Source organism: Rattus rattus, chromosome 9 (assembly GCF_011064425.1).
Source record: "Rattus rattus isolate New Zealand chromosome 9, Rrattus_CSIRO_v1, whole genome shotgun sequence".
In the NCBI taxonomy this organism is placed as follows: Eukaryota; Metazoa; Chordata; class Mammalia; order Rodentia; family Muridae; genus Rattus; species Rattus rattus.
Window position 1 is genome coordinate 73,002,821 of NC_046162.1, and position 22,649 is coordinate 73,025,469.

At 39.9% G+C, this 22,649-nt stretch overlaps 1 protein-coding gene across 1 annotated transcript in view; it reads right to left on the minus strand.

Moving 5' to 3' along the window:
* The window catches only part of Map3k3 (mitogen-activated protein kinase kinase kinase 3), a 67,839-nt gene that overhangs the window by 41,320 nt on the left and 3,870 nt on the right, over positions 1-22,649 (minus strand). Inside the window, exon 2 of the mRNA XM_032914281.1 lies at positions 14,471-14,592. Coding sequence (XP_032770172.1) covers positions 14,471-14,592 — 122 coding nt within the window. The remainder of the gene's footprint in view (positions 1-14,470; positions 14,593-22,649) is intronic.

The following is a 22,649-nucleotide window of genomic DNA, read 5'->3' on the forward strand; positions in this document are numbered from 1 at the left end:
TGATTTCATTTTGCCAACAGGTATCAGTTGCAAACAATTTCTTGGTTAGGGGTGGGACCCCTGTCCATATCCCCCTCTCAGGGCAAAAGACCATTATTTTCTAATGTGTTACATTCTTTCAATTCTGATGTGCTACAACAATGCAGTTCAGAGACAACAAAACCCACTCTCTAAGTTTTGTTTTTAATTATGACTTTGTGTGCATATCTGTATGTGGTATGTGCACTTAAGCATGAGTATATTTGGAGGCCAGGGACACTGGATCCTCCTGCAGCTAGAGTTACGGGTGATTGTGAACTGCCTGATATGGGTGCTGAGAATCAAAGTCAGGTCCTCTGAAATAACAGCAAGTGCTCTCAACTACTGAACTATCTTTCCAGCTTCCAAACACGTTAACAAAATTCCTAGGTGGCCACTACTGGTTGCTTGCTCTGCTCTGATACAATAGCTTTCTAGTTTTACACAGTCACTGTTTCTACGCCTGACTCTGAATTTCTCTACTTATTGCCACCTGGTCATGATACCTTTACTTCTTGGGGTTGCAGAAACAGCTCAGTGATTAAGAACATGTACTGTTCCTGAAGATTACCAGCACTGACATGAAGTAGCTTACAACTGCTTGTAACTCTAGCTCCAGGAGATGCCTCTAACCTCAGGCATATGCACATAGACATACATACATACATACATACATACATACATACATACATACATACGTACATACGTACATACGTGCAAACAAACAAGTAATAAGATACTATTCCTTTTTGGCTGACTCAGCTAAACAGAACAAAAAATCTTGCTGCATATCCTTCTAGTTACAGATAATGTAACATCACTTATCATTTCTATACCTCAGTGTTTACAACTGCAGAATGGGGCTAACTCTACCTTGCAGAGTTGCTATGAGAACTAAATGAGATAATATTAGGAAAATATCTGACAAGAAGTAGACATGTAATACATGGTTTTTGCTTCTATATCTGCTGCTGTTCTATCATTGATTTCCCATAATCAGTGGGTTAACCAAGTAAAGTAGGAAACTAGACAAATAACCTTAGATTTTGTTCCTACTTAATTTAATCCAAAATGACTATCCAGGCAGCCTATATATTTTGGAAAGGCAAGGATTGCTTATCTAGTGTCTGTACCACCTGCCAAACAAAGAAATGGCATATTATATGTGTGGTTAGTAACATTTGTTAAATGGATGAATGGATATAAGAACAAAACCAAGTGTAAATGTTAGAAATAAAAGGTAAACAAAATGAGTTGGGGATTTAGCTCAGTGGTAGAGCGCTTCCCTAGCAAGCAAAAGGCCCTGGGTTCGGTCCCCAGCTCCGGAAAAAAAAAAAAAAAAAAGGAAAAAAAAAAAGGTAAACTGGGTGTGGTGGTTTAGGTTATATAGTCCTAGTTAGTTGCAAATACCTTGAGGGAATCTGAAAATGACAGGAAAAGGAAAGAGATTATCAGAGAAGAAAAAGTCGGGCATAGTGTTTTGAAAGTAATATTGTCAGGAAATCAGTAAATAACAGATGAAAGAGAAAAACAGTTCACAATCAATTAATGAAAATTATTCTGAAAAAGACGAATTAATAGACTATAGCTGGGAAGAGGGGGTTTAGGCATCTAAACATAAGGAACACACAGAAATGAAACAATGCAGAAAAGGAAGGGAGTTTGTAAGAAAGGAAGTATGCAAAAAGGGCTTCCTTGGGGTTGGGGATTTAGCTCAGCAGTAGAGCACTTGCCTAGCGAGCACAAGGCCCTGGGTTCGATCCCCAGCTCTGGGGGGGGGGGGAGAAAGAAAGAAAGAAAGAAAAGGGCTTCCTTTTCCCAGGGGATTATACATCTAGGATTCCTTTCCAATCCTTGAAATGGAATACTGGCTCTAATACATATTCTAAAAATTTCTGCCACTCTCAAAAACATTTCATATATGTAAAAATGTATACTTCATTTAATAATAGTAATTAAGTTCATTATGTGTTTACTTTTAATGTAAAATATTATTATTTCAAAAAATAGTGACTGAATGCAAATCTCTTTAATGCATGGCCTAAGAGAGCAGGATTTTCATGCCTGTTTCTGCTTTCAATCTATTGTAATAACCTACATCATGAAGCCTCTGGAAAATCCCACTATATATCCTCATGAGGAAGAGGTAAACAGGGCATAACATCACAGTATTATTATGAAAAGTCTTAACTTCATATACTCCCAATGTCTTTCAAAGGACCAAAGGAGGGTCCTACAGGGTCTCAAGGCCATACCTTAAGAATCACTAAACTAGAATAAAAGAATATCAGAGCTAGATAGGTGATTCAGGGGCCAGTGAGATGGTTCAGCTGATAAAAGTGCCTGCAGCCAAACTTGAGGCCAATCCCAAGACTCAAAATGGTGAAGAAAAAGAACCAACTCAAAGTTGCCCTCTGATCTCAGTACACATAACCTGGCATACACATACACATAGAATAAACTAAAATATAATTAAAATTTCTTAAAATTATGGCTTAAAGCATCATAAAAGTACTCACTCTTCAACTAAACCAACACTGTATCCAGATACACCTATAAGAACCTTACTCAGTCCCTTTACTGGCCCCTATTCCACGGTGGACCCTAACTCAAGCATTGCCCTATGTTAAATTAGTGCAAAAGGGAACTGAAATTTTACTTCAAACCCCAAATCACTACTACCAAAGTCTAAGCAAGCCAAATGACTAGTAAAACAGCATATAAAAGATGCCGTCCCTGATGCTATGACAGAATGCAGACTTCAATGGCTATATCATCCTATGCCCAGAGAGACTAATCTGAGCCAATTCCCAAATCTCAAGTTTGTCCTGTCAGCCACAAATAAGGAAAGTTCAGATAAAGACAACTATGCTCAACTCCTTCACTATTCCCCTTGATTTAGTTAAAACCTAGTCTTCTCTGACTTCTATGATTTGGTTACAGCCTAAAAAACAAAATTAACAGCAATCTAACCACTTCTGCTCCTTTGCCGGTTCCTCCTTCATGCCCTCTCTAACTCCTCCCCCAACATGTGATCACCCATGGACTTCTGGCTTTTTGCTCCTCTCAATACCTTCTCTTCAGTCAACCTCTAAACAGAGGATTCCCATATCCCTAGGCCCACCCCAATCTAAGACGAAGCAAAGCTTCATCTGTCTGACATGTATCTGAAGCAGATATGAATTTGCTAAGAAGGCAGCAATGGAGACTAGAGAGAGACCGGAGACAATAGAAGCACTTATTGCCAAGTCCAAGGACCATTGGATTCACATGGTAGGAGAGAACCAACTCCCTCTGACCTCCACAGGTATACAGACAGACACAGGCACATAAACAGACACAGATGCATACACACAGAGGCACATTCTCTCTCTCTCCCCCTCCCTTTCCTCCCATCCTCTCTCCATTAGAAGTAGCTACAGCAGCCACTTTTAGTCCTAGAACCCAGGAAGCAGAGGCAGAGGCAGAGGCAGAGAGGCAGAGAGGCAGAGAGGCAGAGAGGCAGAGAGGCAGAGAGGCAGAGAGGCAGAGAGGCAGAGGCAGGTGGATCTCTATGATTTTAAAGATAGACTCATCTACATAGTGAGTTCCAGGACAACCAGGGTTACATAATGAGACTCTGTTTTTAAAAAAATAAAAATTAATAATTAGGATAGTGTTGGGGACTGAAGAAACAGCTTGGAGGCTAAAAGCATGTGTTGCTCTAGCAGAATTTGGTTCCTAGCACCCACAAAGTGGCTCACAACGATCTATAACTCCAACTCCAGGGGATCTGAGGCCGTCTTCTGACCTCCTTGGTCACCAGATATGTGCATATTACACATACATACTTTAGGCAAAATACTCAAACACAGTTTTTAAAGGTCAGCACAGGAGTCAAACTTTCTTTAAGTTCTGATTCTACAGTTTCCTGGTTGTGCAACGTTGCTCTTGTCATTTAAACCTCTTTGTGACTCAATTTTCGCATCTGTAAAGTGAGACTGGTGATCGTACTTTACTGAATAGACTTTTCAAAAATTTAAATTATATAATCACATAATGAGATTCAAATGATATTTGACATGCAAATTCTCAATAAATGATTACAAAAACTCCACTATCTTTTAGCCAAAATACTTGAAAGCAAAATTATCTGGACTGCACATTTATGACTTAGAAAGGCAGCATGGTATACACTCTGTATATCATATGATGCTTCTTTCTCTCTGAGGGCACCAGCTATGGAAGCAACCTATAGCCGAGGCAAAGCGCTCTCAAGTCATTTCCTGAAGTTAGCTGTATGTGGTTCTCATCGACAGCTGGGACAGAACTGAGTTCTATACTCTGGCAGCTGGATGTTTCAAGGCAGTGCTTGCCCCGCTCAACATGAGTGCAGTGATTATGGAGAAAGCTACCCTCTCCCTCATACTGGACACACCAGGTTAAGCCACAAAATTCATGGTTTATTTGTTAATACAGTATATGGTTTGTTCTGTTGTCAAATGAGGTGCTGCAAATAAAAAACAAAAAACTGGGACTAAAGAGATAGCTCAGTGGGTAAGAGCACTGGCTGCTCGTCTCAGAGGACCTGGGTGTGAGTCCCAGCACCCACATGGTGATTCACAACCATCAGTAACCTCATTATATCAGGTATCAGTCACATACATTGCACACAGACAGGTGGGCAAAATACCCCTACATATAAAAATAAATAAAATTTAAGTAACAGCAATAAAAACACCCTAAAATTTTTAGTTTTACAGAATTTTTAGGTTTTTCAAAACTGTAGATGGGGAAGTGAAAACCTGCAAAAATCAAATCACACACAGTACAAATGTGCATATTCTCACTTTCCCTCCCTTGTAATCTGTTAACTTACCTATGCGTCTGTATCAACTACTCTCTTAAACTAGTCTCCCTTCTCAGTGTCATTATTTCTTTTTGTTTCTCTTCTAAGGGTAAAACCCCAGGTTTCACACATGCTACCTCTAGCCACATTGCTCTTCTGTGTCATTATATCAAGATGTGAGGGGCAAATGGCTTAATGGTAAGAGCATGTGTTGCTCTTCAAGTAGCCTAGAGATCAGTCCCCAGCACCCATGGACTCCCGACTACATTTAATTCCAGCTCCAGGGAATCTGACATCCTCTTCTGCTCATAAATAAAACTGTTTTAGAAAGTCTGAAGAGATGGTTCAGTGGATAAGAGCGCTGGCTGCTCTACTAGAAGACTCAGGTTCAGGTCCCAATACCCATATGGTACCTTACAACCTTCTGTAACGAACTCCAATCCCAGAAGACCTGATGGCCTTTCCTGATATCTTCTGGTACCAGGCATGCATCTGGCTCATATACATAGTTAAAACAAACAAACACATAAAATAATAAATCAATCCAAGAGATAAAAGAATACTCACCTACATACACCTCGATCTCTAAGATCGTGAACCTTTCCTTCCTTCCCCCTTATTCTCCTCTTAAATGCCTTTAGCATGAAACTCTGCTCCCCATTCTTCCTGGTATCCCATTGTTGAGACCCTTTCCCCTTAGCCCTGCATTCTTTAATTGTTCATTTTGTTTTGGGGGATTTTTGGTTTTTGTCTCTATCTCACTCTGTAGACCAGACTGGCCCTGAACTCACAGAGATCTACCTGTGCTGCCCTTGAGTGTTGCATTAACATAAGTGCCATCATGCCCTGATAACTCTAGATTTTTTTTTAATTTTTTTATTTATTTTATGCATATGAGTACACTGTAGCTGTCTTCAGACACCCCAGAAGAAGGCATCAGATCTCATTAGAGATGGTTGTGAGCTACCATGTGGGTGCTGGGAATTGAACTCAGGACCTCTGGAAGAGCAGTCAGTGCTCTTAACTGCTGAGCCATCTCTCCAGTCCTAACTCTGGATTCTTTTTTTTTTCTTTTTTCTTTTTTTCGGGGCTGGGGACCGAACCCAGCTAACTCTGGATTCTTAAAAGCCATTTCTACACTTCTCAGGTCCTCTCTATTCTTTTATGTCCTACTATTTATCATACTCATTCTACATTTTCCCAACCATCTAATTACCTCTCTTACCATGTTCCTTCCTGTTACAAAAATATTATTAGTGATGCCCCTGACCTGTAGAAGAAATTCTAAATTTTCTGCTATCATTTGAAGCTTCTTCAGTTTACCTAACTATACTATGTAACCCATTCCCCCAGGAACCCTGTTCTACAGCCAGCCCAAAGTGTACCTTGTTTCCTCAAATAAGCCATAGTCTTTCCCCTAGGTCTTTAATTACCCTTCTCCTAATTGTCACCTTATTTTCAGTTAACTAAACTTTTACATCCTTTACATCTGGTTCAAATGCCACTTCTACTTGAAATCCTAAAGGCTAAGCCCCAAGCTCATGCTTTTCACTTTCCTAGCATCTGACAGTACTCACTCTCACTCTCTGTACTATATCATGACACACGGCCAAGTCCAGCTACCATTTCTCTCTCAAATCCTCCCTCTCAGCTTTCTCACCCCCAACCCTCATTTTTTTTCCCAAGACAAGGTCTCACTATATAGATCAGACTAACATAAAGCAGTGATCCTCCCATCTCTCCTGAACGAATGCTGGGGTTATAAGCATGTGACCCATGCCCATCTTCCTTTTCTTCCTTCCCACTCTCTTTCCCGGGTATTTCTCATTTCCCAGTAAGACTACGTGAGTTCTGGGGTACACAAAACATGGCACATTTTGAGGGGGGTGTCTTTAGGAAGCTTGACTACAGACATATATTAAACTGGCTGGAAAGGTGCCAGCTACTAGGGGAAAAAAAAATCCAACACAAATACTCAGGCTTGGGGTCCAGCTCAGTAGGTAGAACGCTGACTAGCATACACAGGCTTTGGGCTGGATCTCCAGTACATGAAGCTGAGTGTTGTGGCACCTGCCTATACAGGCAGGAGGATTAAAGTTCAAGGTTGTCCTCTGCTATGAAGTAATTCAAAGCAAGCCTGGGTTATATGAGGCTCTGTTTCAAAAAAATAAAAACAAGCTGTGATGGTCTGAATGAAAACTCTCCCTTACAAACTCGTAAGAAGTGGTACTATTGGAGATGAGGCCTTGTTGGAGGAAGTGTATAACTGGCATGGGGGTTAGGGGCTGGGCTTTGAGGTTTCAAAAGCTCAAGCCAGGCCCAGTGGTCCACTGTCTCTTCCTGCTGCCTTTGGATCCAGATGTAGAACTCTCAGCTATCTCTCCAGCACCATGTCTGCCTTCATAACACCATGCTTCTCACTATTACAGTAATGAACTAAACCTCTGAACTATAAGCCAGCCCCAGTTAAATGTTTTCCTTTATAAGAGTTGCCATGATTTTTCTTCACAGCAATAAAACTCTAACTAAGACATAAGCAAACAAAAAACCACAAAAGCAACAAACAACAAAATATAATTCAGGTTCAAGCAAATCAAGTCCTTGGTCCAAAGGTAGAGTTGACAGGGCAAGCCTCAAGGTTGATTCAAACCCAACAAGGACAATATAAAAAGCTGACAATAATACCAAACTTATGCAGAAACTCCAAAAAGGCTCTAAGAATGAAGAAACTCAGAGTTTATTAAGTAAACATCGTCAACTGTCCCTCAGTTATCTTCTCTTGTACCCATTCTTCTAATTCTACACTGTCCCTTCTTCCTATAGTTGCTCTTTAAAACAAACACAAAACCAGGGTAAAGAGGAAATTTCTGGTTTCTTTGGAGAGTTAGGTAGGTTAGAGATAGGGTAGACAGGTGAAAGAATGTTTGCTAAAGCAGACATGTGAGGTTTAGAGAGAATATAAGTAAGATCCCACAGACAATCGAAGTTTGAGCATTGGTTCGCTTTGCTCTGCCTCGCTAGTCTTGGCTGACTACTCGCATACATTGTGTTGCTGACCTTCGATGATGGTGACTTCATAGAGAGAAACTCACCAAAGAACTTCTCATGAGATCCCTGTGGCTTCTTGGTGCTCCCGCATACTAGGGCCCACTGGTAGTCTCATGCTTTCTTCTGAATTGAACTGGCCTTACTGATTTGTGTGTGGCTTCTGCCAAGTGGACCAGACTGCAGCTGTTGATTTGTGTTTGGTGTTTGCTAGTGGACTGAACTGAGAACAATGAAGATTGGATCGCCCCAAAGAACTATTTAAACAGGTCCACTTCTCCCATATCCTAATAACCTTTCTTTTCCACTACCTCTGGTAGGTGGTGGGCTAGAGGGGAGGTTAAACCTTATTAAGGTAAGTTGTGAAAATATATGTCTACACCAGGGTCTTACTACTTAGCCCTGGTTGACCCGAAACTCACAGATATCTGACTGCCTCTGCCTCTCTAGTTCTGGAATTAAAGCCATATGCCATCACAGCAAACTTCTCGCTGTGTGTATTGGGTGGTTCCTTACACATTTGGAACCAGGGTCCTTTTGCCAGAGATAGTAAATAAATTAAATGAAAAGGGAAAGAAAAGTAATTTTTTATTTATAAATGTGGTGAGTCATAAGAAATTAATGGAAGCACTTCTAGGCTCACATGTATCTTATCTTCAAGCTGGCCAGCCCTCATCAGCAATCTGAAAACAAAAAAAAAGGAGTTCTGAAGAGTCATGAGTGTGTCTACCACAGGAACAGCTACTCAGTGTAAATGATGCTTTTATTTACTCAAACGATGGGATGAAATGAGAGCCATACCCAAGCTGTGCGAATATGTGGCTTTGGCTGAGCCAAGAATGTTTCTTTCTCTGTTCTAACTATCTGCAGGCCTATGTCTGGAAGCTTCTAGCCACTGTACAGTCTAATCTTCCAAGCTGACTGATTCAATCCATGCTCTCCCAGCTTCTGAGTGAATTGCTCTGCTTGGCCTCATACTAACTTTGGCAATATGTTCTAATCTTCTGGCTCCTTCTCATTCTCTGGTTCTGTCTTCACCTGTGTCTAGCTTGTTCTCTCTGAAACCCATCTCTGTAAAACTGTATGGGCTCAATTGCCATACATCCACATCACACCAAACCACACCTTTCTTTCTTTCTCCCTCTTCCTTTCTTTCTCTCTCTGTTCTTAAGTAGCCTCCCTTTCCTATGCTATTCTCATGTGTGTTGGGCATATCCTATCTCTGACTCATTTCATCAAATCTTTCTCTGATTCGTCATTTTATCTGCCCCCTCAATTAGACATCAATTCCAAACATGGTGGCTTCCTTCTACAAACTAAGCTTACCTTCATTGTTAGGGATCATAGGTATGTAATTAGGGAATGTCTACATTCTAGCCAGATCACATAGACCTAGAAGGTCTTTGGATGTGAACCTTTGCCAGAGCAGCCATGGTGCTGGATTAAAATTCTCCTATAGGTTGGGGATTTAGCTCAGTGGTAGAGCACTTGCTAGCAAGCGCAAGGCCCTGGGTTTGGTCCCCAGCCCCCTAAAAAAAAAAAAAAAAAAAAAAAAAAAAAATTCTCCTATAGCTCTGCATGTGGCCTGGTAAGGATAATCTCTCCTAGAATTCTCTAGTCTGGAACTGGAAACTAAGGCCCTGCCCTGCTTGTGCCAGCCATGAAGAAAACAGCTTTCCCATCCAGAAATAACCACTGTGAGTACCTAAATGTACTGGCTGATTTTGTGTGTCAACCTGACACAAGCTAGAGTTATCACAGAGAAAGGAGCCTCAGTTGAGGAAATGCCTCCATGAGACCCAGCTGTAAGGCATTTTCTCAACTGTTGATCAAGGGGGAAGGACTCAGCCCATTGTGGGTGGCGCCATCCCTGGCCTGGTAGTCTGGGTTCTTTAAGAGAGCAAGCTGAGCAAGCCAGGGGGAGCAAGCCAGTAAGTAACATCCCTCCATGGCCTCTGCATCAGCTCCTGCTTCCTGACCTGCTTGAGTTCCAGTCCTGACTTCCTTTGGTGATGAACAGCAATGTGGAAGTATAAGCTGAACAAACCCTTTCCTTCCCAGCTTGCTTCTTGGTCATGATGTTTGTGCAGAATAGAAGCCCTGACTAAGACACTGAAGAATCAGATCCTGACCTTGGAATCTATGCAAGCACGGAGAAGATTAGTAAGATTTAAGAAACAGAATTCTTAGAAATAAGGATTATGTTTTTCCCTCCAAATTGATCTTCCGAAATTCGGCTAGATTCAGAAATTTGCAAAAGACCATCAATTAGATAGTAACAACAAGCCAATAAAGGGAGCAAAAGCTTAAGACTTTTAGTTCCACAACAACATGCACTGTTCTGCTTAGAAATTGACTTCTCCAAAGCTCAAATCCATAGTGCTAAAAAATAGAAGAAATTATATAATTATTACAACTTTACATTTATGTATTTTATGATGTGAAAAATACATTCTCTGATCTTGCAAAATTCTTTTTTTTTTTTTTGGTTCTTTTTTTTCGGAGCTGGGGACCGAACCCAGGGCCTTGCGCTTCCTAGGCAAGCGCTCTACCAGTGAGCTAAATCCCCAACCCCGCAAAATTCTTAAGTAGAAACAATGCACATTAAATAGGTCTCTAATTCAAATGGAAAAACTGAGGTTCACAAAAGCTATCTGAATTACATTCAGTACAATTTTTGTGACTAGAAATCAACAGGTCTGTTTATTTCCTGGCTGTACTCCAAATCTTTGTGTGAAAGCTACACAAACCGTCAAGTGTTGCTTATATATGTGTTTATAGTCGCTGACATTGTTAACTGCTGTCATAAAACTCTGTGTCAACAGGTGGTTAACAAACAGCCTGTGACTGCTGGGTGGTGTACTTTTCACTACAGTAAGCTGCTGGCTCCATAAAGAACTAGCAACCAACCATTAATAGTGAACTGTGGGTTGATGCGTGCTGAAGAGAGGCTCTGTAGCAAAGACTGTAAAGCCATGCACAGGATGTGTCATGCATCCAAGATGTCCGCCACCTCTGCCTATGCTCTTGGCTTCCAGAGACCTAACATATAGAAGGAAAATTACAAAATAAAACAAACTTATCTCCTAACAAATGTTTATGGCTGAGACCACTGCCCATGAATTCCCATAACTACTTAGAATGCATATTTACTTCTCTTTCAGTTGGTTAGGAAGCTTGTTTATTTAGGGAAGCCGATGTCTAAAGTCCTGCCAAGCAGATATTTGAATTAGGTTTTCTAGTTCTTCCAGGCCTCACACATAAAAAATTCTGTCAAAATCCCAACTTGGTACTACTGCCATTCTCACACTGAAGGGCTCTCCCAACACTGTTCTATCCTTCAATAAACAATTTCTCCCACCAGCCAAAATATTTGATTACCTTTAGCTTCAACTCTTTATCCTAATTTAACATTTCTTAGTCCAATTTAGTATTTCAGCTATTTAAATTAGGTTTTTAATTTTCAGCCCCTCTTTTCTTAAACACAGACCTCTGGAAGAAAACAAAATGGTAATGAACAAACTATTTTATGGGCTGGAGAGATGGCTCAGCAGTTAAGAGCACTGGTTACTCTTTCAGAGGACCCAGGGTTCAATTCCCAGCAACCATCTAGTGGTTCACAAGCATCTGTACCTCTGCTTCCAGAGGACCCACCTTCTGTTCCAACAGCAATGTATACTAGGTAAACGTGGTACACAGACATACATGCAAGTAACACACTAGTAAACATAATAAAAACGCACAAACAAAACACCCAAACACCATTTTATACTATCTCAAACCTAAGTTATTATAACAAAAAGAATCATAATAAATGATGATTCACTCCATAAATTGTAAAGATCTGTATTAAGAAGTGAAATGACTCACATTGTCAGGCTCTTTTCATCACTTAACCTATAAACACATCTTCCCGTGCATCCCCTGTACCCCCATCTCACTCGGTTTTTTAGAAATACACTTGTTGTCTTCAAGATTTTGCTAAATACTTTCCAGAAATGTCTACATTTCCTAAAAGAAACCATTCTACAATCTTGAGTTTGTTAAAAAAAAAAAAAGTATCTTGATATTTTTATTGCCATTTTACCAAATATTAGCATAAAACCTTGAATTTCTATCAAACACTGACAACACCCCTTTGTGCTAGGAACTGACCCTCACTACCAACTGAGCTATCTCTGATCCTTGAGCTTACATTTTTATTTTATTTTAAAGTATCTATGTATCTATCTATCTACCTACCTACCTATGTACCTATCTATCTCATGTATGTGAGTACACTGTAGCTGTCTTCAGACACACCAGAAGAGGGCATTAGATCCCATTACAGATGGTTGTGAGCCACCATGTGGTTGCTGGAAATTGAACTCAAGACCTCTGGAAGAGTGGTCAGCGCTCTTAACTAGTGAGCCATCTCCCTCCAGGCCAAGCTTAAATTTTTAAACAGCCATGTCAGTTCTTCTGCTTCTCACACACACCCATGAATACAATATTAAAGATGATTCATTAATAAGCTTATCACAATGCAGAAACTAATAACGTATGGGGAAGGCATGAATTGCCAAAGACTCTATACATTTCTAAGCATGTAGTATCTTTCCCTCATCCTAACCCCAGCCCCAGAAAAAGGGCCTTATGCTGTCGTAAAGTTGTTTTGTCCAATACAATAGCTACAAGTCACATATGGCTATTTAATTTAATTTAATTAACATTAAAGAAAAGAGAAAATCCAGTTGCTCAACAGCTCCATGTGGTCAGTGGCTACCATACGGGATAACACAGAAATGAAACATTCCTGACTGCACAGAACCTTTGGACAGCACTAACGGAGGCTGCTGATGAGTAATAAATACTACTGTGAGAAATGGTCCCTACAAGATAAAATTTGAGTCACACTAACTAATGACCTCTTTCAGCACTAGGGGCAAGTTTAAATGCACATATCAGCTTTCACAGGTAATCTGGGTCCTTACCAAAACTTTCTTTTACTCACTGGCCCCTGCACATGAGCTTGTGGTTACTGTGGGGCTGTTCAGAAGGGCTGAGCTGCTGTCGTTATGCTTTTTCTTTAAAAATAAAAAAAAAAAATCTGAGGTTAATAACTTGTATCCTCCACACAACAGAAAACTGTTTGGTGTTATTCAGAACACTGTGGAGCCAAAGAGCCATTAGCTTTTGTTATGACTGCTTTCTAACAGATACTTAATCCATTCTACAATCTCCAGAGCCACTGACTTCTCTCTATAGCAGCAGGCAGTTTTTGTTCTGTAAAGCAAGACTTTTAGGTAATAGCTTTTAAGCTCTAAGCAGAATTCCTATGAAATTCTCTGGGCCTTTTCCTGGAGTGGTCCCTTAGGGCCTTCTCTTCACCCATTAACTGCTATCCATGCCAACAGTCCGTTAGGAAAAGATCAGCTAACTGTAGCTGTGTTAGCAAGCACACTCCACATAGGAAGACAGGAAGGAAAGTGAGGTCATTAGACTCAAGTCATGGGGGAGGGGACTCACTTCTGGTAAAATGTTCCTTCCCAAAATGGCTTTGAATACAAGTAAGTTACAGCACAGGGGAAACCACACAATTAGACAGATTAATGTATGAAAAGTATGAGTTCTAATTTGTTATTTCACCCAGTTCTGTAAGATAATCACAAAAGAGGCAGTTTTCTAAACTAATCTTTTTAACATGGAACAAAAACACTCCCCTAACCCCCAGGGAACTAGAATTCCTAAAGGCAGGAAATACTCTGGGAGGGTATATCTAGCAGACCACAGATAAAACAAAAGTTCTAAAGTCTTATAATTTCTTTGTAACTCTGAACAACTGATAGACAACGCTAAATGAGACGAGGTTAGCTAACAGGAATACTCACAGGGAGAATGTCCTGGACAAATTTTCATCAAGCATATATACTTAGGTACTACAGCCATTACACAGAGCACTAGACATCCACTGGACTTTGTGGAGCCCTATCCATCCACTCTTCTCTGAAGGTCAACTTACCCAGGAAACAGGATGAAAAGTGATACTAGACATGAGATGATTTCAACATCACATAAATTTAAATGTTAACAAAAATAGGAAATGTTGTCCCATAGCAGCACGTGGCTCTCAATAAAAAGACAATCTCAAATACCCAAGCCAATGATGGGAAACAACAATAAAAACATTCAGCACTGCTCTTAAAATGTTATGTGATACTTAATAAATACATTTCCTTTCCTAATTATACTTTACATAAACTAATGTGAAATTAATTCTTTTTTCCTGTGTATACAGAAGACCTCACAAGTTACAGATCATGAATCTGATCTGCCAAATAATCATAAAAGCAAAAGAATTACATGAATATAGGCTCTATAATAAAGGAAAAATTATCCTTATTCTTTATAGATGAAATGCTATGCCAAGAACTCCAGCTACTGAACCCATCCATACCTGGCTGCTACTATTTAATGGAAGTGTGAAAGGGACCAACAGCATTCGAGCCTAGCATTAGAGTAGCCTTAGCTTCTCATATAGTCCTCATTTAAAAACCCTCCCCAATAAATTAAGTCAAGCTCTACCAGAGCCATACATACCTGCCTGTTTGGGTGACCTGTGTCCTTGTTCTTCATGGTTTCATATCCAGACACCCGGGGACGTCGGCTCATCTGGAGGGCCACCAGGTCCTTCATGATTGAGTCTAATGCCTCTTGTTCATCTGCATTTAGAGAGAGCATGTGGGCTAAGATACTTCAAAACAGACCAATAAAACACTATTTCCACAAATTATACGACTAATAAATATTCTAGGGAGTAGAATGACAGTCCCTGAGGCAGGTGTAGCTAAATGCCCAAACTTAAGAGGTGGAGGCAGAGGCAGAGGAGCACTGCAAGCAGTGCAGCCAGGGAGTACAGCAAGATCATGTCAAATGTCAAGACAGACACTGTAACCACAGTCGCATTGTGTTAAAAAGATAATTAAGGTCAAGCTGTAGCAATCTGAATTTTAATATTTTCATAATAGTACTCTAGACTTCTGGAAATGCACTGATTAGGTCTGAGGAAATAGTTTATTCAATACTAGAAGAATTCAACCATGAGAAACCTGAAAAGCTGGAGTAAAGAACAGCACCATGGCACAATATAGTTGGCTACTGAATGAAAATATAAATTCAGCAAGCTAATCGGGCAGGATTGGCCCCAGACCTAGCCTGCCTGCCTGCCTGCCTTCCTGCCTTCCTTCCTTCTTTTTTTTGTTTTTTTTTTTGTTTTTTTCGGAGCTGGGGACCGAACCCAGGTCCTTGCACTTGCTAGGCAAACGCTCTACCACTGAGCTAAATCCCCAACCCCGACCTTCCTTCCTTCTTTCCTTTTGTTAAGGAAGGAGCTCACTATGAATGTAGCTTAGGCTAGCCCAGAACACGACATCCTCCTGTCTTAGCAATGTAAGTGGGATTTTTACTGGATTGGCAACCATATACTCAGCCAGACTTACTCTTAAAACACTATGTGTAAAAGAGGACATCTTAAAGGACCTCAGAGAGCTGTTTGGAACACTGTTGTCTTTACATGCCTAACCTTTAAACACTGCCTTTAATTACAAATTTTACGGGCAGATTGACTTCTGATAGGGAAGTCAAAGAGTAGCTCTCTCTTGACCAGAACAATTCGTCACCTTCAACTCACTGGCTTTATTTTAATTCCTTTTCCTTGAAACACTGTGGAATACTAGAGGTCTCACCCTCTGAAGATAAACTGTTCAAAACTCAGAACACAAACCAGTCCAACCTCAAGCTTTAAAATTCTCCCAGAGATCTTTGCCCATTCAAATTAACATTTAAAGGTTGAAAATAAGTGTATCGGTTGATCTGGAAGAGAATATGAGGGTAAACTGTCACACTCCCCAAATGACTCACTTAGGAACTTAGGGCACACCTTGTAAAAAAGCAAGTCAAAAACCCACAAAAACTTCTACCCAAAGAGAGTGCCCATCTTCTGCCCTTCATTCTTGTCCTTATAATATTAATGCTCCACAGGAAGGAAAACAGCATGAACCTGGTCTCTTCTCTGACTCCACTTGCCTCTTACCTCTTCCTAGAACATCTCTGAAGAGACGTAGGAAAGACATAGAAAAGTCACAGAGAGAGATACCTATAAAGATATTTTTGACTGTTCAGAAAAGTAAAATTAAATTTAAAACCTGCAAGGAAAAAAGGAGTAGTTTCCCATAATTCCACTGGCTCAGGCTCTTTAACCCAAGTACTAAAGCGGCTTCAAGCAGGAGGTTCTTAACTTGGAGACCATCCTGGACAACACAGCAAGACTCCATCTTTAAAAAGGGGGGAGTGTGGAGGGGAAGATGTATCTCACATAATCCTAAAACTCAAAAGATTAGAAACCTTCAATAAAATAACAAGTGAGAAAGTAGTAGGCTCTTCATCAACTATTTTAGATTTTTTTTCTAGCAATTTCCTCTACTGGCTCTTTAAAGAAAGAGAATATGTTATAGGAAAATTAGCTCAGTTGGGGCCTATAGACAATTTGCTTGTTTTATTGATTTTAATCCAATAACCAAAAAAAAAAAAAAAAAAAGCCAGGCACGGTGGCATACACCTTTAATCCCAGCACTCAGCAGGAGAGACAGGTGGATCTTTATGACTTCAAGACCAGCCTGGTCTACATAGTTCTAGGCTATCCACCACAACATAGTAAGACCCTGTCGCAAAAAAAAAAAAAAATGTTTTTAAGGGCTGGAGAGATGGCTCAGTGTTAAGAACAATGGCTGTTCTCATAAGGGCTTGGGTTTGATTCCCAGCACCTACATATAGCCTACAACCCTCCAGGAAAGTCAGTACCCTCTACTGGTCTCCTTCAGGAGCAAGTCAAGCAAGAGATGCACAGGCATACACGAAAGCAAACCACTGAAATGAAAACTTCTAGTCTCTTTGGAAAGTCAGTTAGTTATATTAAATAATGTTTTGCTGGAGCACACAGGTGAAAGGATGGGTGGTGGACTAGAGGAGAGGTAGAATCCTTAATAAAGTAGGTTGAAAAATTTATGCCTATAAACACAATACACATAAAATAAAAATTAAAAACAAAACAAAAACAAAGAGGCTGGTGCATACATGTGCGGGGCTTTAGATTCAATCCCTAGCAACAACAACAACAACAACACACACACACACACACACACACACACACACACACCCACACACACACACCCCTACCTCTAAAGCATAGTAACTAAATTGGTTTAAATGTGAGACATAAATTGCCCTATATTATTAAATATGATATATAATTATATTAACTATAACAATTATTCAGGATCAATATAAGATAATAAGGTTAGTATTAGATAAATGTTGTCTGAGAGGCATCCAGTAAAAATATTAAAAGCTTAACACTTATATGGGTTTTTGGGGGGCTAGGGGGGATGATTTTGTTTCACTTTGGAGACCGTGTAGCCCTGAGTGGACTAGAACTTGCTATGTAGACCAGGCTGGCTTCACACAGGTTCATTTGTCTCCATATATCATGTCCAACATGCATTAAGTTTTTAGTATCACATTACCATTGGAAGTATTAGGAATATCAGTATTAAGTATTCAGTGGTAGGAAGTACTTCAGTACTTATCCAGCATGTATAAGGCCCTACTTTCAATCTCTAGGAGAGAGAGGAATGGATTATTAGAATTTACTAATTCTCATTTAGTAAACTAGGGCTGGTTTATCAAGTTGACAATGTTTTCTTCCAGGAAGCTAACTAACTCTCAGTGTTATTTGGTGCTCCTAGTACTAACAAAATACTAGGAGACTAGTTTGACATTCTTGCCTGAAATCTAGGACAGCTGATATAAGTGCAGTAGGGTTATGAGTTGAATTTTATGAGGACAAGCATAAAACTAGAAGCAGTCATGTTTTTCAATGATGCTTCCAACTACAGACATAGATGAAGACAAGAATTGAACTGAGTGGCTCTTTTGGCACTGCTTCCTGGACTGAGATTTTTTTTTTTTTTTTTTTTTTTTTTGGAGCTGGGGACCGAACCCAGAGCTGGACTGAGATTTTAACTCAATAGCATTCCTTAGCATGGAATCTCATAAAATCAACTCTTAAAAACAATAACTTTCTTAGAAAACAGCAGTCAAAAATATGAACTTTTAGTCAGAAACATCTGAGTTTAAGGAATCCCTAAATCACATATTTTCCTTAAATTTCAATTTCCTCATTTGCAAAATGGAGGTAATAAAGCATCATTTTAGAGAATTACTGAGATAGACAGAGAGACATGAAGATAGAAGAAAACTTACAAATTACTTTTCCTTTTTTTCTTTTTTCTTTTTTTTTTCTTTTTCTTTTTTTCGGAGCTGGGGACCGAACCCAGGGCCTTGAGCTTGCTAGGCAAGCACTCTACCACTGAGTAAATCCCCATCCCCTACAAATTACTTTTCATGGTACTTAGTAATGCTTTAAAAATGCTGGCTGTTACCAGAGCTTCCAGGGACTAAGACACTACCCAAAGACCATACATGGACTGACCCTGGGCTCCAACTGCATAGGTAGCAATGAATAGCATAGTAAGGGCACCAGTGGAAGGGGAAGCCCTTGGTCCTGCCAAGGCTGGACCCCAGTGAACGGGGTTCTTGTGGGGAGGGCGGTAATGGGGGAGGATTGGGAGGGGAACACCCATATAGAATGGGAGGGGGAGGGGTTAGAGGGATGTTGGCATGGAAACCGGGAAAGGGAATAACATTTGGAATGTAAATAAGAAATACCCAATTTAATAAAGATGGAAAAAAAATGCTGGCTGTTATTGTCATCAATATGAAAAGGTCAGTGGAAAAAGACAGGAAGGGCTATTTAATCTACCCTAGGGTTTAATTTATTTCTGAATTTTTATTAATGATTAACAGTAACCATTTGCTCAATATTTATCATGCATTATACATTAAAAAGCGTTTTTAAAGGGTTTCTAAGAATTCTTATCACAAGAATGAGGCCAGCCTGGGCTATATAGTGAGATTCTGTCAATACATACATACATACATACATACATACATACATACATACATACATTCTCTCTCTCTATCTCTCTCTCTCTCTCACACACACACACATACACACACAAGGCTAAACCAGGTATGATGGCACATGCCTCCAAATTCAGCTGTAGGGAGTGTGAAGCAGGAAGATCACATCAAGTTCAAGGCCTGGTCTCACAAAAAAAACCAAAGTAAGCTGATTTGGACAATATACAAACCATCATACATAAATACAAATGTATGAAAATATTTTTAAGATGTGAATAGCAAGATCTGTATATAGATGGCTTTAAATAATCATTAACAGAATAAATAGTAATTAACATAATAAAGATTCTTTCAGAACAGCAAGCTATTTCAGTTATGCTGGAAAGCTCACAAAGTGAGCAGAAGAAAAAAGTAAAGAAGGAATTATCAAATAAGGGATAAAAGATTAAAGAGAATCAGAGTTTGATCAATATGCTACCAGAAAAAAAACATAAAAAGGAAGAAAATACTGAAAATTTAAAAATTAGGGTCATTTGTTGTGGCATCCTAGTTTGAGAGGTAGAAACAGGAGTGTAAGGATGTTCTTAGCTATATGGAGAGATCCAGGCCAGCAATGAATAAATGAGAATGTGTTTCAGACAAACAAACAAACATGGGATTGGAGATGCTAATTTGCTGCCAAGACTGACCACTTGAGTTAGAGCTCTAAGAACCACAAGAGGAAGGTGAGCCAAGTGCCAGAGCTCTAAACCTCTACATACATGCCACCATTGTCATATGTGTCCTGCCCCCCACAAAAGCACACACACAAAATAAATACATGTTATTTATTTATAAAGAAATTTGGTAATCTAGGAAGGGTATGATGCATATTCACAGAAAACAAGAGACCTATGAAACAAGGATCAGAGGTCAGGCTTTAAAATGGAAGCACAGGTTGGCTCAACAGGAAAAGGTGTTTTGCCATCAAACCTGATAAACTGAGTTTGATTCCTGAAACCCACATGGTAGTAGGCAAGAAGTGACCCCCATACAAATAATCCTCTGACTTCCACAGATACACTGTGGCACTCCTGAGCATATACATGGTGCACACACAAAAAGAGAGGGGGAGGGGAGAGGAGGGAAACAGGCTCCTAGGAAACCATAAACAAGCAGGTACCTTACACTTGTACTTTTTCTTCTCTTATTTCTGACTTACGGTGTGGGGCAATATACCCTCCTTTCTAGCTCCAGTAGGAAGTTACTCGTCCACACTGAACTTTATCTGAAGGGTTAGGTACTTCCCTTTTACGAGTTTTCTTGGTTAACCCAGAAGTTACAGGAAGCACCATGTCTTGTAGTAAACACTGTCATCCTACAAGATATCTACTTACTATGCCACACGATTTCTTTTCCACATTTCAAATCCACCAAAGTAATATTTTGTTGGTCACAGATTTTTAAGACAAGGTGTCTTGGGCTGGAGAGATGGCTCAGTGGTTAAGAGCACTGACTGCTCTTCCAGAGGTCCTGAGTTCAATTCCCAGCAACCACATGGTGGCTCACAACCATCTGTAATGAGATCTGATGCCCTCTTCTGGTATATCTGAAGACAGCTACAGTGTACTCACATAAAATAAATAAATCTTAAAAAAAAAAAAAAAAAAAAAAAAAAAAAAAGACAAGGTTGCTCTATGTAGCCCTGGCTGTCCTAGAACTTGCTATTTAGACCAGGTTTACCTCAAACTCTGTTTTCCACCTGCCTTTCTCCCAAGTGCTGGAATTAAAGGAGTGCTCTACCACACCCAGTCTAAAGTAATGTTCTACTCTTTGTCTTCACTTAACTAATGATGTTATTTCTTCATCTTGCCAAGACTCTCTTAGCTCTGCCAGGTCATCTGATCATACTGCTCAACTCGAGTCTGTGCTTCAGAGTTCCTGAGTCAGACTTTACTTTCTCTTCATGACATTTCATGTATTTCTTTTTTCTTTTTTTTTTTTTTTTCGGTGCTGGGGGCCGAACCCAGGGTCTTGCGCTTGCCTAAGCGCTCTACCAAATCCCCAACCCCATTTCATGTATTTCTACTGCCTCTATGCTGACCAGAAAAAAAAATTCCATTTTTATTGATTGTTTGGGAAGTTCACATCATGTGACCCATCACACTTACTTCCCAGTCCTTCCATGTCTGGCCTCCTCATGGCGAAAATAATTTACAGTAAGTACACACAACCAAAACCCATCTTCAATCCAAGAAATATTTGCTCCTTCAAGAACAAGGGTGAAGGGCTAGGGCAATGGCTCAGCCTGTAAAAGCTCTTGCCATGCAAGCCTGATGCTTAGATCCAGTGAAAGAAAAGAATTGACTCACAAAAGCTGTCCTTTGACCTCCACACACACACCTATTGATCTCAGCACTGAGGAAAGGAGGCAGAATCAAGAATTCATGGGCAAGTTTAGTTTGAGCCCAGTGTGGGCCACATGAGACCCAGTTTAAAAAAAAAAAAAAAACAAAACCAAAAACATAGACAATGATTGAAGCCAAGAGTGGTGACTCATGTATGTAATCCTACCAACTAGGAAGCAGAAGCAGGCAGATCTCGAGAATTCCAGGCTAGGCTGGTCTACACAGTGAGTTGTAGGCCAGCCAGAGCTATAGGTTGAGACCCTGTCTCAACTTCTCAAAAATTTAAAGATAATAAAAATTTTAAAGAACAATGTTTGATTCTTTTATTTGAAAGCTAAATACTAGTATATATTGCTATATTACTAGATGTATCAATCTACCAAAATTAACTAATGGCTCAAAAATTTTAAATGCATATTACAAAGTAAAGTACTGCTTCCTAGTAAAAAAAAAATCAACAGAATCACCATTTTACACCGGGTGTGTATGCATTTGCAAATCTTGTGCATGTGCCTGTGGAAGTCAAAGGTTGATATCAGATATCTTCCTGAACATCTCTCCAAATTTTGGGGAATATGATCTTCCACTGAACCTGAAACTCATCTAGGTTGACTAGCCAGCAGGCACCAGGAATCCTCTTCTAGGCCTGCCCAGGCACAAGTCACCACACCTGGCTTTTCACATAGGGAATAGGGATTTAAACTCCAGTTTTCACATTTGCATAGCAAGCATCTTACTAAGCTAACTGCCAGCCCCTCATCATTATATTTTAATACTTCGTGAAATTAACTTAAAGACTAGAGACTATTACATTACGTGTGTTTTGTGTTTGTGTGTCCCAACTCTTAAAATACAGAATGGTCTCTTCTTGTGAATAACTGCACACTATCATTTTTTACTTTTCTTCATTTATTTATCTTTTATTTTGTGTGTATATCTGTGGGTGTGAGCATGAGTGTGTCTGTGGAGGAGCACACCTGTTCATATATACAATGTGGAGAACAGAGCAAGACTTCAGATGTCTTTTGTGCTCTTTACCTTTCTGCCTTAAAATGAGGGTCTCTCACTGAACTCAAAGTAAACCATTTCAGCTAAGCTGGTTAGCCAAGTAGAGAGTTCTCAAGATCTACCTGCCTTCTCCCCCAATGCTGGGATTATTACAGGTTAAAGCCATTCCTAGCTTTTAATGTAGATGCTAGAGATTCAAACTCAGGTCCTCATGCTTGCAGGGCAAGCACTCTTACTCACTAAACTATCTTTCCCACCCCCAACTGTCATTTTAAAAAAATATGAAAACTCAGGGTTAGAGAGATGGCTCAGCAGTTAAGAGCTTTGGCTGTTCTTCCAGAGGA